The sequence below is a fragment of the Bufo gargarizans genome, chromosome 2, assembly GCF_014858855.1.
Source record: "Bufo gargarizans isolate SCDJY-AF-19 chromosome 2, ASM1485885v1, whole genome shotgun sequence".
Taxonomy (NCBI): domain Eukaryota; kingdom Metazoa; phylum Chordata; class Amphibia; order Anura; family Bufonidae; genus Bufo; species Bufo gargarizans.
In genome coordinates this window covers 718,064,381-718,083,912 of record NC_058081.1, presented here as the reverse complement: position 1 = coordinate 718,083,912, position 19,532 = coordinate 718,064,381, and the positions used below count along the sequence as shown (strand labels likewise).

Below are 19,532 nucleotides of genomic sequence, written 5' to 3'. Positions count from 1 at the left end.
GGGGTGAATCGCTGCTAGGCTCCTTAAGGCACTAGGGCCCGGGTGACTTTTGCCTCTGTATCCTCTAATACAACATTTTCTAGTTGCCATATATACCATACATCTAACTTACCATAAGATTGCTGTTACCGCTCCAGGTCACTGTTAGCTCAAATCCTTTTTGCTTAGTAAAAAGTTTTGTTATGGCTCCAGTTTTGAAAAGTTCAATTCCACTTGTGGAGTACGGTAAACTTATTTTCCTTGGAAGAATAAAACAGCGCAAAGTCAGTAAAAAAAGTGGCTTAATTGTGGAACTGTACATAAGTCCTCACGCACACAGCCTTTTCCATACGGATACCTTCCATGTGCAAACCACATTTTTCTCACTTCCATCAATAGAAATGACTATTCTTTTTCGCAAAATGGACAAGAAGAGGACATGTTCTATAATTTGTGGAATGGACATGTGGATGTGGTGTCCGTTTTTTTTTTTTACTTTGTGCACCCATAGAAATAAATGGGTCTGTGTCCGATCCGCATTTTTTGAAAAATACAATTGTGTGCATGAGACCTAAACGTGAAGGGAATCTGTCACCAGTTTTGTGCTGCTAGGTTCTAACAGCTCCAGCACATGCCAATGAGTCCTGATATTCATGAGCTCACGGCTCTCCCCGCCCACTTGCCTCTGATTGACACGTTTTTTTCTATGTGAATCAGCAGCAGATGGGTGGAGAGAGCCGTGAGCTCATGAATATCAGGACAGGCTGTTTAGCACAAGATTTTAGCAAAAATGACTGGGTCAGTTATACAAAGTGCTAAGGGGAATCTGTCACTAGTTAATGTTGCCCTTAGGGCTCATGCACACGACCGTATATATTTTGCGGTCCGCAAAAAAAGGATGACATCCGTGTGCATTCTGTATTTTGCAGAACGGAACAGCTGGCCCCTAATAGAACAATCCTATACTTGTCCGTAATGTGGACAATAATAGGACATGTTTTTTTTGCGGAACAGACATACGGAAACGGAATGCACACGTAGTAACTTTCGTTGTTTTTGCGGACCTAGAAAGTTTCCCAGAACGGACATGGAAAGAAAATACATTCGTAAGTGTAGAAACTGTAAAACTGGTGACAGATTCCCTTTAAGTCCTATAAGATTGTAACAATAAAGGACTAGGTATTTAGGCTTGTAGACTTACTTTCCCATTATTGTTATGGTGTTTCCACTGACGACCACATTGATGGTTCCAACCTGTATCATAATTCTTGTAATGGACGACCCACTGGATCGCTGAACTTGGACGTTGAATTCAGGGGTGTTACTGTTACAGACAGTAGTAAAAATATAGTTGCAGGATCCTCTGAACTCATAGAGATCATTGTCAAAGGTAGAAAAATGATTGTTCCCCCATGTGGAACAAATTCCTTTATCGGAACCTGAAGACATAAGTGATAAATTAGATTAGATTATGTGGCAGCTATCTCTACATAGTGGTCAACTCAATCCTGTAAATCCCTAACCCTGGGTTCACACCTGAGCGTTCCTCAAACGCGCGTTTTACGCACGTTTTTGTCGCGCGTTTTTATGCGCGTTTTTTGTAATAGTAAACGCGCGTTTGACGCGCGTTTGTGTCATTGACTGCAGTGTCCTATGGCCACAAACGCGCGTCAAAACGCCCCAAAGAAGCTCAAGTACTTGTTTGAGCGTCGGGCGTTTTACAGCGCGTTCGTACGCGCTGTAAAACGCCCAGGTGTGAACCCTTCCCATAGGGAAGCATTGGTTTTCATGTCTTAAGCGTTTTACAGCGCGTTTGAACGCGCTGTAAAACGCTCAGGTGTGAACCCAGGGTAAGGCCATAACATTTACATCAATGGGTTAATGACCTAATGCTTTTAACCAGTTCAGAACCAGGGTAATTCTGGTCTTCGGGACCAGACACAGTTTAGTTGTTTTACATGTGTTAGTTTAAGGGCTATAACCTTTTTTTATTCATTGAATAAAATTTTTGGCAGTAATTTATTTTTATATAATTTTTAGACATATATTGTATTTAGAATTTTTAGGCTTATAAATTGAGAAAATTGTCTCCTGGGTTGCCAACAGCCTCAGACAGCAGGAGACCAAACATTTAGCCTTAAAGGAAAAGTGTCACCAAAAATGTTGTCTTCCAGTTAAAAGCAGATATCGACACATATCCTTTTTTTTCTAATCTGATTTTATGATTGCTGATTTTTTATTCTATTTCCTTACCATGATTATGGGGGCGGCCATTTGGCCTGAGTTGTTCTAAAACAGCCTTTACAAAGCATTAAGAAAATTGCTTTAGAGCAGCCCCATGGGCCAGACACAATGGTCAGGAGGGGACCTCATTGACTTCTATGGGAGAGTTTTTTAGGCATGCTCTGTGACCTGTGCAGATGTCAACACACAAGGAAAGAACAGATAACGCTCTGACAGTCACCTATCTTGAATGGATGCTGTCTTATCTATCATTCTGATATCACCTTTGTGTATAGATAAGAAGATAACTGCAGTAAGGTGATCTGTACAGACATAGAGGTGGCATGTATTATTAGGTGTATTGGCCAGTGCAAAAACTGTAGGAAATGGTTTTTGTTTAAATGTAGGTATTGACATGTAAAATGTAAAGTAACGACCCAAATTTTTTTCAAATATGTTAAACATCAGAATGTGATTTAAACAGACATAGGTCATTTTCTGATGACACATTTCCTTTAAACTAGTGCTGTATACGCTATATGTATTTAGTAGTGGCTTCCTCAGGGAATGTGGAAGCATATTTGGTACACTTTATCAGAAGCTATATTTTTATAGCATACAAAATTTACATTTTGTTTTGTTGCACAAGAGCTATTTTACAATTCAATTTTACATTGTTCTTGCTACTTTTGCAAAAATGACAGCGGTTGTGGCTTCCCATGTCCTGGCAGATTTACTATAATTTACCCCAGAAATTGGTGGTGCAACTCCACTTTTAGAAACTGATGTGCATGGTGCAAATGGCTATATATCTTGCTTCAAATGGGAATAAATACGTCCCACAGTAGATAAGACATAATTTTGCTGAAAATGTGTCAGAAAAAGGCACAACTTTCTAGACAAATTTGAGCCTCCTCACCTTTAAGAAGACAATTTTTCACTGTTGTTGAGGGCGGCTGTCTAAAAAACTTTTCACAGTATTTTATTTAATATGTACTTTCACTCCGATTTCTGTCTATAGGGGTCAATATTAAAATAATTTTATCTGATAAAGGGCATCTGTCAGCAGATTTGTCCCTATGACACCGGCTGACCGGTTACATGTGCACTTGGCAGCTGAAGACATCAGTGTTGGTCTCATGTTCATATAAGAAATATGATGTTTATTATATGCAAATTAGCCTCTAGGAGCAACGGGGGCGTTGTCAATACACCTAGAGGCTCTGCTCTCTCTGCAACTGCCGCATCCTCTCCACTTTGATTGACCTGGCAGTGAAAACTTCATTATGCCTGGTCCTGTCAATTAAAGTGTAGAGGGCACGAAAGTTGCAGAAAGAACAGACCCTCTAGGTGTAAACAACGCCCCCGTTGCTCCTAGAGGCTCATTTGCATGTATTAAAACTTCATTTTTCTCACCAATGTGGACACATATGAAGATGGGACCAACACAGATGCCTTCAGCTGCCAAGAACACATGTAACAGGTCAGCCAGTGTCATAGGTGCAAATCTGCTGACAGATGCTTGATCTGTCAGGCTGTCAGAATTGAAAAAGTGACAGTGAAAAGTAAGCAGAGCAGTGTTCCTTCTCTTATCTTCCTAGCAGGTCATACAAAGCAAACGAATGTATTGAGCAAGAGAAAAAGATAGCCCCTCCCGTGTTAAAAAGAGTTTACATTCTGTGACCCATGAAGAGGCATGACAGCAGTAAAATTCAGTCAAACTTATTTTAACAGTGACTCTTACAACCCAACTCTTGTCTCTGCAGTATTTTTTTTTTTAAAACAACGAATTTACCATAATTATATTCATGCCCAAATAACTTTTGCTAAAGTCGCAACATGTTTTCTTGTAGATGTAAAGTTTACAACAAGTGTGTGATATTTTTTATGTTGCAAGGATGGAACAGACCTGACTGTAAAATGGTTTATTCTGGATTATTTTAGTCACTTTCTCAGAATGGTAAAACTGGAGAACTATTAGATCGTAACCCCTAGTAAACCGAATAAGTTTTTATCTTTAAGGAAGTGTCCAACTTACAGCTTGAGAAGTTTGCAGGGCCTATTCCAAGACCACCAATAATGTAATTATCTGGGGGGAAAAATCCAAAAAGTTAGACACTTATTTCCATTACCCACTGATAAAAACTGTAAAACGCTCTACAAGGAGAAACCAATGATTCCCTACGGGAATGGTTCTCACCTGGGCGTTTTACAGCGTGTACGATCGCGCTGTAAAACGCCCGACGCCCCAAGAAGTACATGAGCTTCATTGGGGCGTCTTGTCGCGCATTCCCGTACATAGACTTTCGGGAACGCGCGACAATGGGTGTTCGCTTGTCTCTGTATGCGCCACTGCAAACTCCGGTACAATCGCGCATACAGAGCGCTCCTTTCAGAACGCTCAGGTGTGAACCCAGCGTAAGTGTCTACTCGTATTCTTGTTGGCCAACCCTACCAAGGTGCGTACTGTGGGTCCACATGCGCTTATTGCCACAAGCATATCTATCCAAACTGTACTATAGAAGTGCTGGTTTTAAATATAGATGATGCACTACCAACATTATCTTCATAAGGGCCTATCTTACAAAGATGGTTGCCAATACCCATCACTGGATACTGAATACCCATACTGGATACGTCATTGGATCTATCTATCTTTCTATCTTTCTCTTTCTATCTTTCCCATACTATCACAATACAGTGTCATGAACTGGTTAATATGATACAGTTCCACTTACCATCAGTAGAATCATATTCTGCTTCTATTAGATCTGTGGTATCTATAAATGTAAAAGTGAAGGCAAAAGTTATTCTCCAGATTCTGAACTACTGAACCGTTTAGTTAGAATGGATTATTAGACCTTTAAAAAAAAAACAACTACAGTATATGGTATTTGTAGAATTACAGGTGTTATAACATTACTATGTGAGCAAAGATAACTACTACTGAATACTTGGGTAACTTTTCATGACGCAGGATCTTTCTCTATCTACTGGTCGGTTTCCAGGAGTTGATTGTTAGTGTCAAAAATCCAGAGATAAAGGTATACAAATGGCTCTTAGCATGCTCTGCCTCTGATGCTACCAGATGTAAGGTACGTTATAAGTCAATTTTTGACCTTTTAAGAGGTCTTGAGATATGACTTGGATATTAAATAAGCCAGTATCTCATCTGCAGAGGGCGATTTTGGGGTGATTGCCCCTCATCAGTTCACAGCAGAGAGTACTTTCTTAGGCTACTTTCACACTAGCGTTCGATCGGATCCGTTCTGAACGGATCCGATCATAATAATGCAGACGGAGGCTCCGTTCAGTACGGATCCGTCTGCATTATTTTAGCATATAAACAGCTAAGTGTGAAAATAGCCTCGTACGGATCCGTCCAGACTTTCAATGTAAAGTCAATGGGGGACGGATCCGCCTGAAAATTGAGCCATATTGTGGCATCTTCAAACGGATCCGTCCCCATTGACTTACATTGTAAGTCTGGACGGATCCGCACGCCTCCGCACGGCCAGGCGGACACCCGAACGCTGCAAGCAGCGTTCAGCTGTCCGCCTGTCCGTGCGGAGGCGAGCGGAGTGGAGGCTGAACGCCGCCAGACTGATGCAGTCTGAGCGGATCCGCATCCATTCAGACTGCATCAGGGCTGGACGGCTGCGTTCGGGTCCGCTCGTGAGCCCCTTCAAACGGAGCTCACGAGCGGACAGCCGAACGCTAGTGTGAAAGTAGCCTTAACTGGGTGAGAGGCCTAGGTCAGGATTTGGGGGGGTACTTTATCTCCTTAGGGAGAGCGCCTTAATCAGTGAGTTTCATCAGTTGAACATTGACTTATGAGATAACTGCCTTACATCTGGTGGCATTGGAGGCAGAGCTTGTTAAGAGATCATTTTCATATCTTCTTCCCAGAATTCCAGAGGAGCATTATCTGGCCTATAAGACTTCTTGTACCAATTAAGGGGCTTTCCACAAGGCGATACATGTCAGGAATCCATATACATTAGTCACAAATAGATAAAAACAGACAATCGGGTATATGTTATTAACAAATTTGTTTTTGCCAGCCAATGACAGAACAGTATCTGAAGATGTAGGCCATGTTTGAAATTTAAACTGACAAAAAAAATAATAATGAAACATCCTCAAAAGGATTGCTTGTCCTTCGCCAGGTGTTATTGAACTTGTATGGCCAGTGTGAATAACCATAATGGCCATATTGGACTAAAATGTGTCAGCAAAAAAAAAAATCTTTCCCCGAATGATTTTTTATTCAAAGGTTGTTTAACCATCCCGCTCCTTTTATTCAAGTGTGTATGGCCATCTGTAAGGCCAGGTTCACTTCACAGTTTGGTTTTCCATTCTTCTGACAAACAGAAAAAAAATGGATCCTCTATTTTGAGCATCCGTTGTGCTTATTTTGCATTCGTATTAGCCATGTCTATTTAAGATCCATTATTTTTGACTGTGTATGCTCAAGGCTCTAGAGCTTTGACCCGTTCAAGTGATCAAGGGATGAGCTGTGATACCAGGCACAGCCACAACCAAAAGTATGGCACTATGCTGGGTAAACATGGCCATTTTATTTCCCCTGATGATTGCTCCCCAGACAAAACAAGCCACCATGAGTAATGTAAGGTATTATTTGGGAATATATTTATAATAAAGTAATATTTAAGTATTTTCATTTTCTTAATTCCCGGAGAACCCTTTTGAGCCAAGGCACTCACCATTGGAAAGTGGAATCAAATACTGCTGAAATACTGTAGATAGAAAAGCAGGTTGAAGGTTATATTGTAATGTTATATATAAAGAGATAAACTACCAAAACCTCAACGTGTACTGTCTATAGCATTTTCTAAATGTATTGGGCAAATAAAAACAGTTAATTACCATTACCTTCCATAAAATACACACATTTTAGGCTACTTTCACACTTGCGTTCAGAGCGGATCCGTCTGCATTATATGTCAGAAAAAATTCTAAGTGTCAAAGTTAGTCAGACGGAGCCGTCCAGACTTTACATTGAAAGTCAATGGGGGACGGATCCGTTTGAAATTGAGCCATATTGTGTCTACTTCAAACGGATCCGTCCCCATTGACTTACATTGTAAGCCTGGACGGATCCGTTTGGCTCCGCACGGCCAGGCGGACACCCGAAACGGAACTCACAAGCAGAGCCCCGAACGCAAGTGTGAAAGTAGCCTTAAATAGGTTTTCTGAGATTTTGATACTGATGACCTATCCTCAACATGGGTCATCAGTATTAGTGGGGGTCCGACACCCTGGACCACTGCCGATTAGCTGTTTGAGAAGGTATTGGCACTCCTGTGAGTGCTGCAGCCTTCTTTGTGCTTACCAAGTACAGTGCTCTACATTATAGCGGCTGTGCTTGGTAAAGCGCTCAGCCCCATTGAAGCGAATGAGGCTGAGAGAGATACCAAGCACGACCCCTATACAATGTACGACGCTGTGATTGCTAAGCAGGGAGAAGGAGCAGGAGCACCGGTGCCTTCTGAAACAGCTGATTTGGCGGGGGTCTCGGGTGATGGACCCCCACCGATCAGATACTGATTACCTATCCTGAGGATAGACCATCAGTAATAAAATCTCGCAAAACTCCTTTAATGACTAAAATTTGAAGCCCATAAATGTAACTTGTATTAGTTATCTTAGACCATGCAGGAGTTATTTGAACAATTCTGTGCCTAGTTGATATTCACAGCATGACATCATGTACGCCTAGTGGCAATTTATTAATTACCGTAAAACCCTTATAAGCCCATATAAGTCTGTATTTGTATTCCTTTACACAATTTACAAGAATAAGGGAGAAAAGTTGTGTTTTTTTAAAATTAAAATGGGACTAGGTTTTAATCTTCAGCTAAAAAAACAAAAAACTAACAACACGTATTTGAATAATGTTTTGAACTTGAAACGACATCTTTATCAGGTAAGTGATATTTATCAAAAACTATAAAACCCTTTCAATGTCTATTTTCCCTGTTTTACATGTGCCTATAAAATAATTAATATACTGTGGTGCAACTACAGGAAAAGTAAATGTAGCCAGAGCTACATCAGGGGCCATGTAGGAGCTAGCCACTTTAGACAGCAGGATTATATGAAGGAGGTGTAATGGCTTCTAGAATGAATATATTTTTTAATAAAGTAGAATGATATAGAGAAACCATAAGTCAAATCTGCAAAACAAACTGACTATAAATATCATACTCACCCAATCTATTGTTTGGACTTGAATCTAGGAACAGATATAAAAGATTGTTAAATACCAATTAAACTGCCTACCTTATTAAGTGCGATGTAAGATGCAAGTAGGCAAAGCTTTATATAGCCTATATATTTTTCTACACTTATTTTTTCTGGAGTGCTGCCCGTTTTCTTTTTACTTTATATACGGGGCTGGCTTATCCCCATCTGGGGTTTTTGCACCCATCTACTCATTGTCTGGACTGTGCCACCATTCTTTTTCTTTATATATATATATATATATATATATTGTAGGAAGGTACAAGGGGTCGTTATTGATGGTAGGTATGTGTCACCAAGGTTCCTGGCCTCGGTGAAGTAAGAGCTTGTATTTTCAAGTGTCAGCGGCAGCTAATGCTGATTGACACTTTGCTTTTTAGTATGGCTGTAAATAGCTGATCCGGGACGGCTCTTACTGGGAGTAGTCAAAGTGCTGGGTGGGTGACTACTCCCCACGTTCCAGACCGGGTCTTGGCGGGCTTATGAAAAACAGACAGCACTGTCAGGTGGTGTGCAGGCCGCCTTAAAGCCTGCAAGTGGACTTTCTGAGGCTGCGCATTCAGCCGGGTGTGAACTGACAACCAGGACACCAGGTGAACTTTTGTTGTTATGCTGTTATGTTGAAGAGTGATTTACAACCTGGTCCTTTGCCTCTATACTGCGTCCACTAACCTGCCTACCAGAGCGAATCCCCGCGCTATATATATATATATATATATACACACACCATATATATACACATATCATATTTTTTCCGGTTATTTTAAAGAATTATCATTCTGATTAATTTTAGCAGATGCAATTACCACTAAGGCCAAGTTCACACTTTAGTTATTTGGTCATTTATTTCCATCAGTTTTTATGAGCCAAAACCAGTGAAGCCTACTCATAGATAAGGTATAAAGGAAAGATCTGCACCTGTTCTGTGTTTTTGACCGTCACCTAGTTTTAGCTCACCATCTCTGATGGAAATAACTGACCAAATAACTGAAGTGTGAACTCGGCCTAAGCAGTATTCACCTCTGCTGTTTTTTTTATGCTTTTTTTTTTCTAAAAAGGTCTATAAAAAATCACAACAATCACCATAAAATCACAACAATGGAGGAAACAGCTGCAAAACTCACATAAAATAGCATAAAAACCTTGCTTTAGGATCCTGTTTTCCTTAACTTTCCCAAACCCTGTACAATTTGCACATGGTAAACCCATATAAAAATAACTGGATAGCTTATAAAAAAAAACTACCCATTTTGTTATTATAGATGCAACAAGTTTGTGAGATGACTTCTCCTCAGGGACATGCCTTCTCAAAGTTGGCGCAGAGACCACAACATCTACAGGGTGACACAGTTGGCACCCACATGTGATGCCACGAGCATAGCTCCTAAGCCTTATCATTCACTGCGCTGTAATAATACGGCAGCTCATTGGAACTACCTTCCCTACAGGATATATAATTACAGTGCAAGGCTTGAAGGGGTTAAGACATTGTCATAATTCTCTCCAATGTAATCCTTTGGATTAAGCCTAAATGAAAAATATTTCCAATATGAAACATAATTTTGTTCACGGTTTTAAGAGCATAGCTTACGTTCATGCAAAGGGTGTTTTTATGAAATGTAATTGCTTTACCTGGTTTTAAGTAAGTGCCGGAAGAATCTGCAACTATTTCATGGTATGCAGCTGTGGGAGGAAAGAGTGAAAAATAGTTGAAGCTTTATTACATTCTATTCATCTTTGGCTGGATTTTTATTTAGTCTTAAAACATTTTCAACAGTTTTTCCTCTACATCTTTCACTGTCATTGTATTGGAATTATTCTTAGCTCAAAATGAGTAGAATAAAATAATAAAAAATAATTACCTCCAAAAGACCCCATAGCCTTTGAAATGGTTGTCCAGGCTTTTACTAGAGACACAGCAGCACACAAAGTACCTATGACTTCTTAATACAGTACACCACAATGAAACCGTGAATGGGTTGTCCGGGCTATTACTATTGATGACTTATCCTCAGGATAGGTCATCAATATCAGAGACCCCTGCCGATCAGCTGTAAGAGACGACGATATGTCTCTTCCTGTCCGCTGCTGTCTATGGCAAAGACCAACAGGAAAAGAGGAAGAAGACTGCATGTGTGCACCGCACATATTGTCTTCTCATATAGCTGATCTGCGGGGGTCCCCCACTGATCTGCGGGGGTCCCCCACTGATCTATCCTGACGATAGGTCATCAATAGTAAAAGCCCAGACAACCCCTTTACGGTTTCATCGTGGTGTACTGTATTAAGGAGTCATAGTAGGTACATTGTGTGCTGCTGTATAGTGTCTCTGTATCTCAATGTATTCTCCCCTACAAACACTGGAGGCATTGGCAATCAGCAGCATACAGTATGCAGGTTCAGCATGGGCCCTATTGACAGTATATTCCAGATCAGTATAATAACACAGATCCATAACATGGTCATGTGCACGAGGCCTTAAATATTTGTCCAGAGAGTTCAGCAAAAATTGTTCAGGGACAGCTGTTCCCTTGTTCATTCCTGGCAGGCCGGATCTGCCTCTAGCTGTCCTTCCCTGGGTAGTCCCAGCCTCTGGCTATGTTTTTTTCCTTCTCACAGGCTGTGACCTGCTTGCCTGCTAAGCCTCTTCTCCTGCACTCTCCCTCCAGCTCTTAAAGGGCCCACACTTACGTCCTAATCTTCACCAGCCAAAGGCTGGCAACCTTGGGGTCTGTCAGGCTCCTTCCCTATTGAGAAAGTGCCGGAGCAATAGTTTTCTTAATAACAGGTCCTGCTAGGTGTGCTATACCTTATTTCCTGCCCATGTACCGATCTCTGCCTGTTATCCGTACTAATCCTACACTGCCTGTACTAATCTCAGACCTGTTACTGACTACGAGTCTGCCTGACCCCTCGGTGCCATGTGTTTCTGATCAATGTTGGTCAGCTGTTAACTACACGGAAACTAGTCCAAGAAGTTGGGTCTGGTGGCTCCCCTGCAGCAAAGTCCAGATCCCTGTATAGAGGTTAAAGGATAAATACCAGGGGACTTCCAGGATAAAGCCCTTAGGTTTAGCCTAAAGCCAAATCTGTTGGTTTTATGATCATGACAACAGGTGCCCTGTGTTCCCCTTAGTACAGCACTCAGCTTCCTTCAGTAGTCCCATAGATTTCAATGGAAGGGCAGTGTGCATGTGTGACCACCTCTACATTCAAATGGGGCAACACATGGTCCTCAACAATCAGAAACATATATTGTAGCCTGTGGATATACAACACATTTAGTCTAATGTGTATTACTGGGCAGGCTGGTCATTGAAAGCACAAAAAAAGTGAAAGTCCCCATGCTCATCTTTGGCTTTTTGGTGACTTGATGTATGAAGGTACTGCTGAACCAATGCACTCCTTTCTTCCATTGTCCCAAATCTGTGTGATCGTTGCAGCCTGGAAAATGTAGGTATAATACAATTCCAACTACTAATTATTAATCAAGGAGTTTCACTACAAAAGTATATAATTTCTTAATACGACTGTATATGATATATACGGTACATTCCATTCAGATGACACATTTCATCTTCATGTTTCTTGGATTAACATGTCCAAGAATAGCTTTGAAGAAACATACATGCAAGACGTGACCAGAGCAGCCATTTGTGATATGTATTGCTATATGGGCATAAGCTTCATGAAGAAGTTGCCATGTGCAGAAGTGTGTAGTTTGTTCCAGTGTATCAGTAGATCCTAGACGGTTTTAGAGGAGGAAGTGTTGAAGTTGTGTGATGTATGTGTTGCAGTGTCCAGTTGGGTGTTTTGATCTGGGTGAAATGTATTTTCTATCCATAAATCTGTACATACCTGTTCTGCCCAGCAAGATACTGAAGCAAAGAAGAAAAAAGAAGTTCATGGTGATATCCCAGAGGTTACCCCTTGTTCTTTGGGTCTTTTGTATGTTCCCACAAAATACCCTTTTCTGTATGGCAGTCCTTCTGCTGCCCAAGGGTGTGTTAAAAAGCTGCCATGCCAACCTTAAACTTTATATATCATGGTGAAACCCCTCCTTCTAATCTAAAAGCCTGGAACTTTCTAGTCAACCAGGATCTGACTTATCAGCCTTTACCCTTAAAAATAGCAAATACATTAATAAGTACATGAAGCTATTATTTAAATGACTTCACAAACACCTAAGAAGTGATAGTGCTAATGTGTATGTTCTGCACCTCTTATTTACTCTCACTATAACCCCGAGGGATCTACAAATATCTTAAGAGCTTTTGAGAAAATCTTAAGATCAAGGTAGAGTCTTCCTATTATAGGAACTTGCACTTTATATACTATATATTAATGTTGGGAACTTCAAATTACCGCCAGTGAATGCGTCAAACCATACAATTTAGCATTTATTAATTTGGATTATAAAGATATGCTTGTCAAATTAGGCAAAGTTCACATCTCCGGTAAGCTGATCTGGCAGGCTGTTCCAGCAGAGAACAACCTCCTGGAGTTCACCAGATCCGGCATAGCCAGACACTGCCATTCACCGTTGTATGCAAAGGTTTTTGTCCGGCCGACAAAAAGCATCCAGATCCCCGCCAGATCCCATTTTAGTCTATGGGGTCAAACACTGAACAGTAGTATCAGTAATCAGCTTACCGGAGATGTGAACTTAGCCTTAGAAATAATTATGTGTAAGTATGAACCATAATAAGTCAATCACAAAACTATTATGCCTATGGAAGTGAATACCCCTAGACCTGATAAAATGTGACACACCCAAAATGTTCTTGGGGACAATTGGATAACCTCATAAACTAAACCATGTACTGCATGTCACACTCTAAAGACCACGCTTCAATCTATTTTTACCTCCTAAACTCTATGGGCCAGATTTATCATTAGCTAAAGTCAAATTAATGGCGTGAAAAAGTAGCAAATTTTTGTGCAATCGGTAAAACTGCACAAAAATTTGCGACCTTTTCTGGCTCTGCTCTATGCTCGCCAGTTTTGTGAAAGTGGGCGTGTTTTCTTACGTAAATCAATCTCTAGACAGATTTACTATTGCGACAATTTAAAAAAAGTAACAAAAAATTGTGCAGTTTCACTCCACTTAGGACCATGCTTATGATGGGAAATGTATATATATGTCCTGCGCTTATCACATTGGCATCAAACAGAAGACTCTTTTTACTTTTTTTTTATCTTTTAACCTTTAAAAATGTTGAATGTTAAATGTAAAAATTTTCATCAAAATAAATTAATTTGTTTATATTATTTAACTAGAATTAATAATGTTTTATTAATGTATATTTAGTTAAATATATTGTAAAGTATAACATGTATATATATTTTTTTAAAGCAAGTTTTTTTAGTTTCATAAAAATAAAATATATTCTAAAATATTATTTTTGGTTTTGCACAGTTTTTTTTTTAAAATAATAAAAAAATGTGTTTTCTATAAATGTGGACAGTCGGATGGGTATCGCAGACCACATTTTAAGTGAATGGGTCCTATATCTGCATGCGGCTGTCCCATGAACAGATGACACAATGGATGTTAAAAAGGGACACACATAAAAAAAGACAAAAAAAATGCACTTCACACTCAAATATTACACTATACACAGTTATTACACTTTTTTAACTCTCATTTTTTTACCTTTTTAACTAATATTTTTTCTTCTTATGTAAAATTCTTCTTTTTCCTTCTTTTTTTCATCATCAAAAAGATCTATCATGAAGGATGGGTCCATGTTTGCCATGTTCTCTCAGGTACAACTGATAATGAAGTAAATCTTGTGACTTTTCTGTCAGAAATCTAAAACGTGCAACTTTTATGTATAGACGTGCACATTTTTCATAAAGACGTGCAACTTTTTTAAAGCCACTTATTGAAGGATAAACTGCTTCTGTCAAACCACATTTATCACAGTATTAAAGGACCATTAATAAATCTGACTTAGCCAAAAGTGACTTTGGACATATGTAAAAGTGGAGTAAGATGTAAGTGTAATGATAAATCTGGCCCTATGTGCTCAACATCTTTCCCTTAGTCCATTTAAACTTCTTCTCCCATGGCTGAAATTGGCGGTCATGTCTTTTTATCAACCATACTAACCATAATTTCAAGATCATGTCTACACAACCTCTCATCAGTTAAAATATTTTCCTGAATATCTGTGATCTGAATATCTAATGATTAAAAAATTCCCTTACAATGTTCCTTGTGTTGGGTCAGAGAATTAATCCCAAGATTTCAAACACAATAATTTACAGCTATACATTTGGATACGTATATTTTGGATGCACATCATTTTGGCCACAAAATGTTAAAAATTAAAGAAACCCACACAATTAAAAAATACAATACCTTAGGAATAGTTTCTTCTTCTAGTGTCTTCATGGCCTACAAAATTTGGCATTCATATTCGAGAACCAAAGGAATAAGGTTTGATTTAAAGAGTAGTATATTATATACTGATTATAATGGAACATGCATGTTCAACACCGAAACAAGAAAAGGACAAACTAGAAGGTCCGAAAATGTCTTTACATTCTACTTGACATTTCATCACTGGGGAAACAACTATTGAGCTAACTTTGAAGAAAGAATTGCTTTGTAGAGTATCCAGGATTGTGGTATGAATTCATTAATTAATGAATCTGACCTCGTTGTGAACACCAAACAGGTTAAATTGTTATTGTAACCTAATGAAGCCTGAAAGTGTGCAATTTATTTCATGTTTTTTCCTTTGACTTAATAACACTTTAATCAGTTATCTATGAAAGAGACACAAAAATAATGCCCAGTAACAACCTCATGAATCCCTGCTCGATACACAATTAAAAACGCACAATTTATCTATACCAGGGGCGGACTGGCCATAGACTCTATAGGGAAATTTCCTGGTGGGCGATGCCCAGGGGGCCACTCCAAGCCCTCGTCGCTGCCGGCCACATACATAATGAATGTAGGAGCATCAGATACTTATTTACCTGGCCAGCAGCTGCATGTGCCCTGCTAAACTCATCTGTATCACCATCCTTAGGACGGTGATACAGCTGAATACCATAGCATGGACAGCAGTATTTTATGCGGTGGTATATGTTTCTGCTGAAGCAGTATTTTGTGTTGCACAGTGATGTTGGTACTACTGGGGCAATATTCTGTGCTGCACTGTGGTATTGTAGTCCCCAGCTGCCTCTGTTGGCCCTGTCTACATATGTTGCCCCATCTTATGTCAGTTTGGACCCGCCTACAACATGAGGCCATTTTTTGATATTTTTTCCAGGGCCACTTAACGTTCCCAGTCCGTCCCTGATCCATTCTTTACCCATGCTGTATTTCTAAGTTTGCTAGATATTGAAGATTCTTTAATCTAACATATAATTAACTGGGTTGTATGCGTATAAAATATTCTTGCTTCCTTCCAGATAAAGCACCACTCTTGTCCATTGGCTCCTATTATACCTTAATCTCACTCAAGTATATGAGGCTAGGCTTCAAAACAAGATGAAACCTATGGACCAAAGTGGTGCTGTTTCCAAAGAAAAGCAGCTATATATTTTTTTCACATAAACCCTTTAAGGATAACTGTACTGAATACACTTCACATTTGTAAAATGTTTAATTCTATAGCGTTTGCTAGTAGTGTTGAGTGAACCCGAACTGTAAAGTTCGGGTCCGTACCGAATTTTGCGAGTTCGGGTACCTGTACCCGAACCCGAACTTTGCCGGAGAAGTTTGGGTTGGAGTTCGGTGTTCAGGCATTTATTAAAGCTTTTGAAAGGCTGCAGGGCAGCCAATTAACAAGCTTTAAAGCTGTGGGCACTTAGGAGCCATAACAGCCATGCCTAGTAATGGCATGAGGTACACCCGCACTGCATACGTGACCGGGAAATGAATATAGTTAACCCGTCTGTTAGTTTGGTGGGTGACATATTCCCATTTTTGGTGTGAGGTACACCTGCACTGCATACGTGACAGGGAAATTAATATAGTTAATCCGTCTGTTAGTTCGGTGGGTAACTTCAAAGAATGAGCAGAGCATCAAATTGGGGACGTGGCCCTGGTCATGGTTCTACTGGTGCTGGTGGAGTTCCTGTTGCAGGGAGAGGACGTGGTCGATCTGGGCCAGCTACACACCCAAATGAAACACCCTCCTTAGGTGCACTTAAGCGACAGGACGTTCAGCGTCATTTTGTAGGCCCCAATAAAGTATACTGAGTGCACTGATGCCCAACCACTTATGTTTCAGGATGTGGACATGGGAGGACCACCGCAGCACGTCTCTGATGATGACGAAACACAGGTGCCAACTGCTGCGCCTTTCTGCCATGTGCAGACTGGCAAGGAGGGCAGGGGTGAAGAATGAGTCCTAGACCCTACACAGAATCAAGGTCATGCGAGCGACGTGTGCAGTTCGGAGAAAGAGGTGGTGGTCACACAGCACCAGCCTTTCATCAAAAGAGGGAGCAGGGTGCAAAAGCAGAGTGGTCGTCCCCTAGCCAGTATGCCTGCTACTGCCCACCGCACCCAGGAACTGAGCACACCAAAGCCAGCTCCAAGGAGTTCCCTGACGTGGCAGTTCTTCAGAAAATGTGCTGACGACAAGACGTGAGTAGTTTGCACGCTGTGCAATTAGATCCTAAAGTGGAGTATAAATGTTCTAAACCTGAGCACCACCTGCATGACCAGGCATCTAAATGCAAAGCATGAGCTGCAGTGGAGTACACACCTGAAAAACCACAAAATATCTCAGGCTCCTCTTGCTCCCTCTTCTGCTGCGGTCTTGGCCTCTTCCTCCCCCTCTGAAGTGACAGTGGCACCTGCGACCCCCCCAAACAGAGGATGTGGCAGCAACACCACCGCCGTAACCCAGCATGTCCACACTGTCCCATGAAAGCATTCAGCTGTCCATCCCCCAAACACTGGAGAGAAAGAGGAAGTACACCCTACCCACCCGCGATCTCTGGCCCTGAATGCCTGCATTTCAAAATTCCTGCATTTGAAATGCTGTCATTCCGTCTGGTGGAGACAGAGACTTTTAAAAACCTTATGGCGGTGGCTGTCCCACAGTACATGGTTCCCAGCCGCTACTACTTTTCCAGGCAAGCCATCCCTGCCCTGCACAACCAAGCGGAGGGCAAAATCAAGTGTGCACTGCGCAACGCCATCTGTGGCAAGGTCCACATAACTGATACGTGGACCAATAAACATGGGCAGGAACTTTATATCTCCCTAACTCCACACTGGGTAAATGCAGTGGCGGCTGGGCCTGAGGCGGATAGCAGTTTGGCGCATGTCCTACCGCCACCGAGGATTGCAGGACATATCTCGTTGCCTCCTCCTCCTACTCTGCTTCCTCCTCTACCGCCTCCTAATCCAGTCAGCGTAAAATCTTCACCACAACTTCAGCACAGCCAGGGGGAAACAACAGTAGGCTGTTCTGAAACTCATCTGTTTGGGGGAAAAAACCCACACCGCGCAGGAGCTGTGAACGGGCATGGAACAACAGACCGATGAGTGGTTGGTGCCGCTGAGCCTCAAGCCCAGCCTGGTGGGGTGCGATAACATAGTAACATAGTACATAAGGCCGAAAAAATACATCTGTCCATCCAGTTCGGCCTGTCCTCCTGCAAGTTGATCCAGAGGAAGGAAAAAAACTAACTGTGAGGTAGAAGCCAAAGTGGGGAAAAAAAATTCCTTCCCGACTCCAATCAGGCAATCAGAATAACTCCCTGGATCAACGACCCCTCTCTAGTAGCTATATCCTGTAATATTATTACGCTCCAGAAATACATCCAGGCCCCTCTTGAATTCCTTTATTGTACTCACCATCACCACCTCCTCAGGCAGAGAGTTCCATAGTCTCACTGCTCTTACCGTAAAGAATCCTTTTCTATGTTTGTGTACAAACCATCTTTCCTCCAGATGCAGAGGATGTCCCCTCGTCACAGTCACAGTCCTGGGAATAAATAGATGATGGGAGAGATCTCTGTACTGACTGTACTGACCCTAATATATTTATACATAGTAATTAGATCTCCCCTCAGTCGTCTAAAGTGAATAATCCTAATTTAGATAATCTTTCAGGGTACTGTAGTTGCCCCATTCCAGTTATTACTTTAGTTGCCCTCCTCTGGACCCTCTCTAGCTCTGCTATGTCTGCCTTGTTTACAGGAGCCCAGAACTGTACACAGTACTTCATGTTTGGTCTGACTAGCGATTTGTAAAGTGGCAGGACTATGTTCTTATCACGGGCATCTATGCCCCTTTTGATGCAACCCATTATCTTATTTGCCTTGGCAGCAGCTGCCTGACACTGGTTTTTGCAGCTTAGTTTGCTGTTTATTAAAATTCGTAGATCCTTTTCCATGTCAGTGTTACCGAGTGTTTTACCATTTAGTATGTACGGGTGACTTGCATTATTCCTTCCCATGTGCATAACTTTACATTTGTCAGTGTTAAACCTCATCTGCCACTTATCTGCCCAAGCCTCCAATCTGTCCAGATCCCTCTGTAGTAGTAGTATAGTGTCATCTGCGAAAATTTATATTTTACTGTGCAAGCCTTCTACAAGATCATTAATGAATATATTGAGGAGAATAGGGCCCAATACTGACCCCTGAGGTACTCTGCTAGTGACAGTGACACAATCTGAGTGTGTACCGTTAATAACCACCCTCTGTTTTCTATCACTGAGCCAGTTACTTACCCACATACAGACATTTTCTTCCAGTCCGAGCATTCTCATTTTATATACTAACCTTTTATGTGGTACAGTGTCAAATGCTTTGGAGATATACGATATACGACATCCATTGATTCGCCGCTGTCAAGTCTAGAACTTACCTCCTCATAGAAACTGATTAAATTAGTTTGGCATGACCGATCCTTCATGAAGCCATGCTGATGTGGCGTTATTTGCTTATTTCCGTTGAGATGCTCTAAGATAGCATCTCTTAGAAAACCTTCAAACAGTTTACCCACAACAGATGTTACACTTACCGGTCTATAGTTTCCGGGCTCTGTTTTTGGGCCCTTTTTGAATATTGGCACCACA

At 41.0% G+C, this 19,532-nt stretch overlaps 1 protein-coding gene across 1 annotated transcript in view; it reads right to left on the bottom strand.

Moving 5' to 3' along the window:
* Nucleotides 1-10,347, bottom strand: part of LOC122926356 (mucin-6-like) — a 50,071-nt gene extending 39,724 nt beyond the window's left edge. The window contains exons 1-7 of the mRNA XM_044277731.1: nucleotides 10,332-10,347; nucleotides 10,102-10,152; nucleotides 8,438-8,461; nucleotides 4,941-4,982; nucleotides 4,241-4,291; nucleotides 1,181-1,418; nucleotides 113-239 (exon numbers count right to left, since the gene is read on the bottom strand). Of these exons, the coding sequence (XP_044133666.1) occupies nucleotides 113-239; nucleotides 1,181-1,418; nucleotides 4,241-4,291; nucleotides 4,941-4,982; nucleotides 8,438-8,461; nucleotides 10,102-10,152; nucleotides 10,332-10,347 (549 nt within the window). The remainder of the gene's footprint in view (nucleotides 1-112; nucleotides 240-1,180; nucleotides 1,419-4,240; nucleotides 4,292-4,940; nucleotides 4,983-8,437; nucleotides 8,462-10,101; nucleotides 10,153-10,331) is intronic.
* Nucleotides 10,348-19,532: the final 9,185 nt, after the last annotated feature.